Genomic DNA, 10,670 nt, shown 5'->3' on the forward strand with positions numbered 1-10,670 from the left:
TGTATTCAGCAACAATTTAAGATGTTCTACAAGTCGCTTCCAGTTCTTAAATGTTCTCTTATTGACAGATGCATTAAAACGAGTCGTAATAATCCTAATAATCACGTTCTGACGGATGATTCTGTCCGTCAGGAGAACGAGAGTCTGAGGGAGCAGGAGAAGAGGAGGAAGCAGCAGGAGGAGGACAGGAAACGCAAAGGAGACACCACCACCAAGATCAGTGAGTCGAACTCTGTAATTCCACCTTAAATTCAGTCTGCGGAGACCTTACTGACCTCTGACCTCAGCAGGTCATGTGACTCTGTAAGGCCTCTAATTAGTTTCGGTTCCAGATGACGTAAAGAAAGAAACTTCAAACTTGTCCAGCGGCCAATCAGATCGCTGTTTACTCTGTCCTCCAGTCAGGACGGACGTGTCCAACCAGGACGAAGGCTGCATCATCGACAACCTGCTGGCTGAGATCAGGAAGGGCTACAACCTGAAGAAGACCAGACCCCAAGCTGAGAGGGGCAGCAGAGTCCACGGTGAGGACTGTGGTGGACTGTGGTGGACTTCTCAGTCTTAATCAGTGAATCTGTGTTTGACTGTGTTGTTGTTGTCAGATCAACGTGGGCTCGTACAGAGGTCTCTGGCTGTGGACGGGCCAGACTCGTCTGTCTCCAGCCAATCAGAGAAGCCTGCAGAACCACCAGAGACAGTCCAGACCCCCGCAGATCCACCGGCTGAAACGAGACCAGAGCCAGGATCAGCTGAGACTGACGGAGGCTCCCCAGAGACCCAAAACTCCTCTGAACCCTCCACCTCTACTGCTGCTGCTGACACAGAGGGGGACCAGAGCCGGACCAGAGCCCAGGACTCTCAGGTGGACTCTGACCCAGAGACCAGAGACAGAGGTCCAGGAGGAGAGGAGGAGGTCCAGCTCAATCCAGAGGGGAACGAGGATTCTGTGTTTGAAGAGATCACGTCGGGATCAACCGAACTCATCGATGGTCCAGCTTCTGGTCCAGATTCTGATCCAGAGGAACCAGCTAAGAAGTCAGCAGGTACAGTCTGAACTGTGTCGTTGTTTTGGTTCTTAGAGACAAACTGAAACTTTATTTATGAACATGAACACAACAGAGCATTTCTGATAAATAAGAGATAAGAGCCGACGAGCCGGACGCTCTGAGTGATTAGAGCCAGATCAATATCAGCTGATCACAGGTGCTGTCCACCAGAGGGCGCTGACACTGAAAAATGTTTTCTTCATCAGGCCAGATGTTACATTATCAATAAAACACAACATGTGACATCAGAAACGGGAAGAAACGTAGCGACATGTAAAGATTAATTAATACAGAACTACGTTAAACAGACAGTCAGACAGGAAGTTAAAGCATGACATCACCGAGTCACATGACAGAAACAGACCTGTCGTGTATTTAATGGAAATACGAAACATGTTTTCCTCTTCTGGACAATAATGTCTCCTCTTATTGTTGATTTATGAATATTAATTTACAGGTTTTTGCCATCACACTTGGAAAAGCTTTTCTTAATTGTAAAAATGTGAAACGTGTGAATTATCTGTGCGTCTGCCTCGGCTTAAACTACACAAGTTTCTTTTTTATGCACAGGCGTCTCTTGATCTCCATGGGACTACCTGTTTAAATAAAGGATTACATAAATGCATAAATCAGTGAGTGTAGACAAAAGAACAGCTGCCAGTCGGACTCAGTCCAGTTCAGCAGCACAAAGCGAACATGATGGCGTCATGAAGGAGGATTTAGCAGGTGTTCCTAATAAACTGGACGCTGAGCGTATGTTGAAACACGTGCTGTGCTGTAATCGCTCCTCCGATCCAAAGTCCTCGCTCTGTTTAACAACGAAGTTAATTCATAGTAATGTTAATTCAAAGCTTCAGTGTCAAAGTGTTTACATGACTCGTAACAGTATCCAGGTGTCTGATGCTCTCTGTGCAGGTGAGTCTGGAGTCTGAGCCAAGATGTTCACAAACCTGGATCAGGTGTTTACAGGCCGCAGTGTCCAGGTAGCTTATCCAGGTTTCTGACACCAGGATAGTCGTGCGTGTGAACACACTCGGTGTGACAGTAACGCAAAGAGGGAATTTCATAATAAAAGCGCTGTTAACTGTGCTGATGATGTACTTGTCTGCGTGTCTTGAAACCAACCAATCAGAGCGTGTGTTTGACCTGCAGGAGCAGACGTCGGGTCCAAACGCTCCAAAACCAAGAAAGGATGTGTGTCGCACTGAGGTGAGTTCATATGATCCACTGATCCTGGATCTGTCTGAGCTGCTGTCTGTCAGGCTGGAGGTGAATCCTTCAGTCCACCAGGTGACATTTCCTGGCGTGTTGCGGCTAAAAGCAGGAGGGACGGGAAACGGCGTGGATCGGGTTGTAAACAGGAACTGCGGGAGCTAACATGGCTAGCATGCTAACCGCTAACAGCAGGCCACGAAGTTGTAAATTAAACAGCGTTTTATCAAACATTTTACTGTCAGTAACTTCTGTCACTGTCCATCACTCAGAGCAGCCAATCAGCCTGCGGTTACAAAACAAGGATATTGAGATCTGTCCCGCCCCCTCTCTCTGATTGGCTGGACATCAGACTGAAGGAGGCGGGTCAGTTCATGACAGGACGTGAATGTGTCGCGTCCTGTTCTTCATAGACATGAATATCAGTGAATTTCAGTCTCACTAAACCATCAGTCTGCATGTGAAGCTGAAGCTTAACATTGACCATCTGTAAACGGAGGCACCTGATTGGTGGAGCTCGCTGGGGCGGCGGTACACAACCTGAGGGGAAGTTAGGCCTGAAAGGCTGAATTCGGGGCAAAATAACATTCCCTCTCCAAAGTGTTTACATCATTTCATCAGTAATTTCTGTCTCATTTTCTAATGATGTTTTGTTTCCTTCTGATTTCTTCTTCTGTGGTTCCAGGTGAGCAGAGGAGGACTCGTCTCCATGGCAACAGGACTGAATCTGTCGGCATGAAGAGAAACATGGAAAATAAAAACCGTTCAGACTAAACCTGAAGCGACCAGAGAGAAAAACAAACCTTTTCTGTTTAAAGAGATGAGAAGCGTGACAGCTGATTGGTTCTGAGCGACGACAGTTTACCTGAGCAGACAGGTGTGACGAGGTTCAGTCACAGAGTTCACTTCCTGTCTGATAAATCTCTCCCGCAAATTACATTTATTACACGAATAGTTTTCTTCCAGAATCCAAAGTTGTTATTGTTTTTAACGTTTAGTCGACATGTTTGACAGAAGTGATGATGTCAGAAAACTGATCAGCAACTATTCTGGCAATCGATTAATCATTTAGTGATTTATCAAACCAAAAACTCATTTTCTTCACGACTGAGGAACGATTGCTTTTCCTGTTTGATTGTAAACTGTTCAAACTGTAACTGTTCAAATATGTCAACTTGGGTTTTAGGAAATTGTAACAAACACTTTCTGACATGTTTTTATATGTTTATATATGTTGTTAAAGACCAGATGATGAATCAATTCATCAATTCATTGGCAAATGAATCAATAACAAACGTAATGCTCAGATGTTTTGATACATTTCAGGATTAATGTTATTTCTGACGTTTGTTATGAACAGATGATGTCACTGTTAAAAATAAATCAATAATCTGAGGAAGATCGATGAAAACAGCTGCTGAGTTCAAACCATTTGTTCAAACCTTCCAGATTAAAAGCTCATCGGCAGTCGACTGAAACTGAACCGAGGTCATTCGTGATGTCACGGTGTCGTGGTCTGATTTGAGTTGACGACGTGACGTCGGATCAGGAGGTTATTTTATTGTGACATCGTGTGTTTGTGTCGGAGGAAACGTTCTTCTTCTGCAGTTTCACAGGAAAGGTGTGTTTGCAGGTAATCTGATTCGGAGAGTCCGTGATGTCATGATGTTCAGAGGAAACATCCATCTAATAATAAAGTGCTGAGCGCAGAATAATTGCTGACATTTCCTGTAAAAATGTGTTGGTTTTTTCTTTTTAAACGAACTTAAAACAGTGAACTGTGTCTGTATGTGTTTACACACTCGCATTGTGGGGACTCGCCTTCCTTATGGGGACGCAGCAGGTCGTTGGGTCGGTCTCCAGGACTGCGTGTTAATGCTCCCGATGACCACTTCCTGTGTAACTGAACATCATTAGTGCTGATGTCAGTGTTCACGCTGCTTCTGTTAGCAGTGTTTAGAATAAAAACATTCCTTTACGTCAGTACAAGTACTAATAAAAGTGCCAAAAGTAAAAGTACACATTATAATATTATGGGGTGGTTATTACTGACACATCGACATGTTTGCGGTATTTAAATGTTGCTGATTTAACTTGTTTCTTTTATAACAAAACATTTTGCAAAGTGAAGTTTGTTGGTAAACTCAGGTAAATGTAGTGAAGTATAGTAGCGTGAGATGGAAAGTACCTCAGATTTGTACTACAGTAAAGTACTTTGTTTACTTTCACGTGAGCTGTCAGTGAGAGGAACAGGCTGCAGACAGGTGTTCCAGCAGGTGATCTGTACCTGAGCTCCAGCAGGTGACCTGTACCTGAGCTCCAGCGGGTGGCCTGTACCTGAGCTGCAGCGGGTGGCCTGTACCTGAGCTCCAGCGGGTGACCTGTACCTGAGGTGCAGCGGGTGACCTGTACCTGAGCTCCAGCGGGTGGCCTGTACCTGAGCTCCAGCGGGTGATCTGTACCTGAGCTGCAGCGGGTGGCCTGTACCTGAGCTGCAGCGGGTGGCCTGTACCTGAGCTCCAGCGGGTGATCTGTACCTGAGCTGCAGCGGGTGGCCTGTACCTGAGCTCCAGCGGGTGATCTGTACCTGAGCTGCAGCGGGTGACCTGTACCTGAGCTCCAGCGGGTGGCCTGTACCTGAGCTGCAGCGGGTGATCTGTACCTGAGCTGCAGCGGGTGACCTGTACCTGAGCTCCAGCGGGTGGCCTGTACCTGAGCTGCAGCGGGTGGCCTGTACCTGAGCTCCAGCGGGTGATCTGTACCTGAGCTGCAGCGGGTGATCTGTACCTGAGCTGCAGCGGGTGACCTGTACCTGAGCTCCAGCCGGTGACCTGTACCTGAGCTGCAGCGGGTGACCTGTACCTGAGCTCCAGCCGGTGACCTGTACCTGAGCTCCAGCCGGTGACCTGTACCTGAGCTGCAGCGGGTGACCTGTACCTGAGCTCCAGCCGGTGACCTGTACCTGAGCTCCAGCCGGTGACCTGTACCTGAGCTCCAGCGGGTGATCTGTACCTGAGCTCCAGCGGGTGACCTGTACCTGAGCTGCAGCGGGTGACCTGTACCTGAGCTCCAGCGGGTGGCCTGTACCTGAGCTGCAGCGGGTGACCTGTACCTGAGCTCCAGCGGGTGGCCTGTACCTGAGCTCCAGCGGGTGACCTGTACCTGAGCTCCAGCGGGTGGCCTGTACCTGAGCTGCAGCGGGTGACCTGTACCTGAGCTCCAGCCGGTGACCTGTACCTGAGCTGCAGCGGGTGACCTGTACCTGAGCTCCAGCGGGTGATCTGTACCTGAGCTCCAGCGGGTGGCCTGTACCTGAGCTCCAGCCGGTGACCTGTACCTGAGCTGCAGCGGGTGACCTGTACCTGAGCTGCAGCGGGTGACCTGTACCTGAGCTCCAGCCGGTGACCTGTACCTGAGCTGCAGCGGGTGACCTGTACCTGAGCTCCAGCCGGTGACCTGTACCTGAGCTGCAGCGGGTGACCTGTACCTGAGCTCCAGCGGGTGGCCTGTACCTGAGCTCCAGCCGGTGACCTGTACCTGAGCTGCAGCGGGTGACCTGTACCTGAGCTCCAGCCGGTGACCTGTACCTGAGCTCCAGCGGGTGACCTGTACCTGAGCTCCAGCGGGTGATCTGTACCTGAGCTCCAGCGGGTGGCCTGTACCTGAGCTCCAGCAGGTGATCTGTACCTGAGCTCCAGCGGGTGGCCTGTACCTGAGCTCCAGCAGGTGATCTGTACCTGAGCTCCAGCGGGTGGCCTGTACCTGAGCTCCAGCGGGTGGTCTGTACCTGAGCTCCAGCCGGTGGCCTGTACCTGAGCTCCAGCGGGTGATCTGTACCTGAGCTCCAGCGGGTGGTCTGTACCTGAGCTCCAGCGGGTGGCCTGTACCTGAGCTCCAGCAGGTGATCTGTCCCTGATTACTATTGTTGTTATTTTCATTATTATTTGTCATTAAGCGGTTTAATAATAATGATCGTGTATTAAGTTGTTCCCTGTATGAGCACCGAGGTGACGTCATCCCAAACCGGAGCGTCCAATCACGAGGCGCCGTACCGTCAGATCACGTGATTCCACCAGAAAATATGAATAATCATCATCCTCTGAATGGATATTGATAATATTGATGATGATGACGTGTGTTTCATGTTGAAGCGCAGCAGGATGAAGATCCGTCAAACTACCGGCACTCATCCCGGAAACCAGCCTGCCTTCACAATAAGAGCACAGCATACAGTAAAAGGACAGAAACAGGTGAGAGCAGAATATTAATGTGCAGATTTAATTAATATTGTTTACTGGATCAGTTGGAAACGTGCAGCTGCGTTTAGAGTGCGGACACTAATACTGACCTTATTGACGTCATTAAGGTATCAGAAAGGCTGGATCACGAACCGGGACGGCTTCAGGTTCAGGTTTATTATTTAATCTTGTGCAGAGTCGATAATCAGAATAAACAACATGAAAGCTGAGAAACTCGTGAAACCAAAATACTTTCACCTTTTTGTTAAAGTTTTCTGTGTCGGACTGAAACTAAACTCTGGACGTAAAATAAGCACATTATTATTATTCTAACACATTTAACAAGAGCTTTAAACAGGTTTTGTTCTTTTTAGTGTGATTGGACTAATCAATAGATAATCTTCCCCTTACTGAGCTCCTGTCAAACAGGAAGCAGAAACATAATCTTGGAAATACCTGACAGATACCAAACTGATTTGTTTTCATGTTTTATTTGTTCAGAGTTTTGATCCGGTAACCCTGACCCTCCTTCCTCCAGGCTTTTATTCTGAAGGCTTCACCGGAGCGCTTCCTGTGTCGTGGTCGGTGCCGTGCTGCGTCTTGACGCAGCGGGTGGCAGCTGGTGCGTCAGGAGGAGACAGAGATGCCATAACAGCAGCATCACCGACCGTCAGGCTCACCGGGAGGGATTTTACTTAGTCCCCGTTCTGATCCGCTTCCTGTCCCGGTACCGACTCCGCTCCGCTCCGGGACTCCTCTCATGCTTTGTCCGCCTCGCAGCGCGTCAGTCCGGGTTTTAATCGGCGGAGAGAAGCGGCGGAGCGGCGGCAGCATCTGGAGCGGAGGTAAGAGCTGCAGGAGGAGGAGGAGGAGGAGGAAGAGCAGGGGGGAGGGCAGGGCGTGGAGGAGGGGAGCGACCTGTCTGTCTGTCTGTCTGTCTGTCTGTCTGTCTTTATCCTCCGTTACCGGCTCCTCCCCGCGGCTGCAGGCCGGAGCGGCTCCTCCTGTCCGGCCTGCAGCCGCGGATGAGGCGCTGAGGCCGGCGGGATGTTTCTGACGAGCCGCTCCGGTTCACCCAACATCCAGTGCGCGTGTGTGTGCGCGTGTACCCCGGGTGTGGCTCGGTTCAGGTGAGCCGGTCTGAACCACGACAGTGATGATGATGATGATGAAGCTGATGATGACGATGACGTCACAGAGGTGAGCAGGTTGACCTGTCAGGTTAAAGAAGCTGCAGCGTCACACGGGTCACGTGATGTGATGAATGACAGGTTAAACACTATGTATTTATACCTATATTTACTAACAGGAGTTATACCTGTAGTACCTGTACCTAGTACTACAGGTACTACAGGTAGTACAGGTAGTACAGGTAGTACATATACAGACGGGGACAAACTACAGGACGCAGCTGAAACACGTCAGCTGCCTCGGTGCAGCAGCGCTCCCTGAGGATCGGTCACCTGACCTCGGCCCAGGTCACACCTGTGGGAGGTTTCAGCCCAGCGGGTCAGACAGCGCTCTGCAGCAGCGTCTCCATCAGACCAGATGGTTTAATATAAACCTTCAGATCTGCGTGGGGACGTCTGTCTCTGCTGCCGTCTGTCCTTCAGCTGGTGTCTCTACCTGCTGCACTCAGGTGTGTCTGACCTCAGAGAGACGAGCTGCTTAATAAAGGCTGGATATATAACTGAGGGAGCAGCTAGTGGAGGAGGCGCTCGTCCTCCAGCAGAGCTCCTCAGACTCCAGCAGCCCTGAAGCTGCTCTGGAGGCTCGTGGAGGCCGGACTCCACGCCGACACACTTCCTGTCACCTGTCGCCTGTCTGCTGTCACCTGTCTGTAGATTATAAACATACATATATATATGTGTGTGTGTGTGTGTGTGTATCTGTATATTTAGTACCCTAAATAAAGTACCTACAGTATACAGTAAATGTAGTACATGTCAGCCAGAAGGATGAAAATACGACTCAAAACAAAAACAATACAGTTTAAAGTGACAGAAACAGTTCAGTATTGATCCGGTGTTGCAGCAGCATGAAGACAGAATGAGTTCAGATAAATACAGAAAGTAACAGAAGTAATACGAGGTCAAACGTCAGTAAGAATAGTTACTGAGATGAAGGGCGATGAAGACGAGCCGGCGCCCTGCGGCCTCCTGCGTGTCGTGCAGAGTGATTTAAATCGGTAAAATGGATTTAATGATCTTTACGGTTTGTGCTTGATAATACTATTAATAACGCGGCCGTACGATGTTTCTGGTTAAAGCAAGCTGACTGCTGATTATCAGTCACTTATCATTTCCTGAAGTTTCTGATGAAGAGACGTCCGTCATGGTGTCTTCTGTCTGTCCAACCGTCCAAAACACAAACTTAAACAATGAATCAATTACCAAAATGAGTTTTCGGTGGATTGACTGGACAGGAGAGTGAAAGTCCTCGCGTCTCCTCCAGGTGTCGCTGTTCTCGCCTGTCACACGGCAGCCATGTTGATGTGTGAAGGCGGATCTGACCTCACACTTTTCACGGTTTAGGTTTTTATTTTAAGAAAAAGTCAAGTTACAGACTTCGACTGTCAGCTGTTGTTTTATTCTACTTATTGTTAGTTTTGGTTATATTTAGTTTCTTGTGTCACCTGTGAGTCTCCCCTCTCTCCCTGTCTGTCCTCCATTTCCCAGGATGCTCTGGGGTTTCCCAGCAGGCCTGTGAAGATGAGCGTGACATCGTGGTTCCTGGTGAGCAGCTCGGGCACTCGACACCGTCTCCCCAAAGAGATGATCTTTGTGGGCCGAGAGGACTGTGAGCTCATGCTGCAGGTGAGACCGAAACACAGGTGATCGTTCAACCTGATCACCGGATCCATCAAACTATTGATCTGAGCCTGATTTCTGGTCCTCAGCTTGCTGTGAAAATGTATGAAGTTTCATCTAAAAAGCTTCTGAAGGAATCTTCATTGTTCTTGCTGCTAGCTGGTTGCTAACACATTAGCTTCCACTTTGCATTTTCAAATTAAATTAGTGAGTAAACTTTATTTAGCGGCTTTCAGAGTTTCAAGCTGCTGCACAGAAAACACAAAACCATAAAATACAACAAGAGAAATAAAAGCAGTTTGATATTTTATGATATAAATATGATCAGGACCAATAAAACCAGAACCTCAGTGTTCAGCTGCAGAAAGTTACATGACATACAAACCAAGAACTGATCCTTGTGGGAACCTGGTCCGGATCCGTCCCCGAGTCTGTCCAATAAAATGCTCCGGTCGACTGTAACTGATGTAACGTGTGACGTATGTGACATCACATGAGAGAAACTCATTTAACAACGTGAAGAAGCTCCGAAATCCTCTTCTATCAAACATTTTGCAGGTTTAGCGGATGTGTTGCTACCTGGTGAGACGTTGCTGTCGGTTACAGGTGTACCAGATGAATGCAGTAGTTCCCCCAGTGTTTCAGGTATTCAATATGTGGTAGTTAGCTGGTTGCTAAGGTGTTACCAGGTGATAAACATGGTTGTCACGGTGTAGGTGCCGAGGTCATTTTAAGGTAGCATTTTATTTCTTGTTTGCAGTGGGAGCGCCGTGTATTTACACAGCCGAGAGATGAAAACGTTTCAACGTTGGGTAAAACGCTGCGCTCGTCGTCACTTTTTACCCTTCCGTCCAATCACAGTGGAGGAGGGGCGGGACAAATCCCACAAAGACCAACCGTCACATCCTACATGTACAAGTGCTGTACAAGTACAGCGGTGTGAAAAAGTGTTTGCCCCCTTCCTGATTTCTTATTTTTTTGCATGTTTGTCACTTAAATGTTTCAGATCATCAAACAAATTTAAATATTAGTCAAAGATAACACAAGTAAACACAAAATGCAGTTTTTAAATGAAGGTTGTTATTATTAAGGGAAAACAAAATCCAAACCTACATGGCCCTGTGTGAAAAAGTGATCGCCCCCTAAACCTAATAACTGGTTGCTCCACCCTTAGCAGCAACAACTGCAATCAAGCGTTTGCGATAACTTGCAGCGAGTCTTTTACAGCGCTGTGGAGGAGTTTTGGCCCACTCATCTTTGCAGAATTGTTGTAATTCAGCCACATTGGAGGGTTTTCGAGCATGAACTGCCTTTTTAAGGTCACGCCACAGCATCTCAATAGGATTCAGGTCAGGACTTTGACT

General features: G+C 48.2%; 3 protein-coding genes across 12 annotated transcripts in view; 2 read left to right on the forward strand and 1 right to left on the reverse strand.

The window, feature by feature from the left end:
* The window catches only part of LOC122862692 (inverted formin-2-like), a 41,960-nt gene extending 37,924 nt beyond the window's left edge, over positions 1 to 4,036 (forward strand). For 2 of the 4 annotated variants that reach the window (XM_044168252.1, XM_044168251.1), the window contains 4 exons: positions 133 to 220; positions 402 to 524; positions 603 to 1,043; positions 2,944 to 4,036. In XM_044168252.1, the coding sequence (XP_044024187.1) occupies positions 133 to 220; positions 402 to 524; positions 603 to 1,043; positions 2,944 to 3,032 (741 nt within the window). In that variant the 3' untranslated portion in view covers positions 3,033 to 4,036. Of the gene's footprint in view, positions 1 to 132; positions 221 to 401; positions 525 to 602; positions 1,044 to 1,961; positions 2,030 to 2,198; positions 2,256 to 2,943 lie in introns of all 4 variants that reach the window. The other 2 variants (XR_006374832.1, XM_044168253.1) reach the window with 2 other exon arrangements.
* A 373-nt stretch (positions 4,037 to 4,409) lies between these two features.
* Positions 4,410 to 6,877, reverse strand: LOC122862694. Its single transcript, XM_044168254.1, has 2 exons — positions 6,607 to 6,877; positions 4,410 to 6,461 (listed from the first exon to the last, which is right to left on the reverse strand). Exon 2 carries the CDS (start codon positions 6,194 to 6,196, stop codon positions 4,496 to 4,498), a length of 1,701 nt encoding a protein of 566 aa, XP_044024189.1. The 5' UTR covers positions 6,197 to 6,461; positions 6,607 to 6,877; the 3' UTR covers positions 4,410 to 4,495.
* Positions 6,878 to 7,040: 163 nt separating this feature from the next.
* Positions 7,041 to 10,670, forward strand: part of cep170bb (centrosomal protein 170Bb) — a 26,771-nt gene continuing 23,141 nt past the window's right edge. For 4 of the 7 annotated variants that reach the window (XM_044168249.1, XM_044168245.1, XM_044168246.1 and 1 more), the window contains exons 1-2: positions 7,041 to 7,341; positions 9,175 to 9,312. In XM_044168249.1, the coding sequence (XP_044024184.1) occupies positions 9,208 to 9,312 (105 nt within the window). In that variant the 5' untranslated portion in view covers positions 7,041 to 7,341; positions 9,175 to 9,207. The remainder of the gene's footprint in view (positions 7,342 to 9,174; positions 9,313 to 10,670) is intronic. The other 3 variants (XM_044168244.1, XM_044168248.1, XM_044168250.1) reach the window with 3 other exon arrangements.

This window comes from Siniperca chuatsi, linkage group LG16 (genome assembly GCF_020085105.1).
Source record: "Siniperca chuatsi isolate FFG_IHB_CAS linkage group LG16, ASM2008510v1, whole genome shotgun sequence".
In the NCBI taxonomy this organism is placed as follows: domain Eukaryota; kingdom Metazoa; phylum Chordata; class Actinopteri; order Centrarchiformes; family Sinipercidae; genus Siniperca; species Siniperca chuatsi.

What these genes read in the sequence shown, in the direction of transcription:
- LOC122862694 (XM_044168254.1), bottom strand. Translation starts at nt 6,196, where the DNA reads ATGAAAATAACAACAATAGTAATCAGGGACAGATCACCTGCTGGAGCT.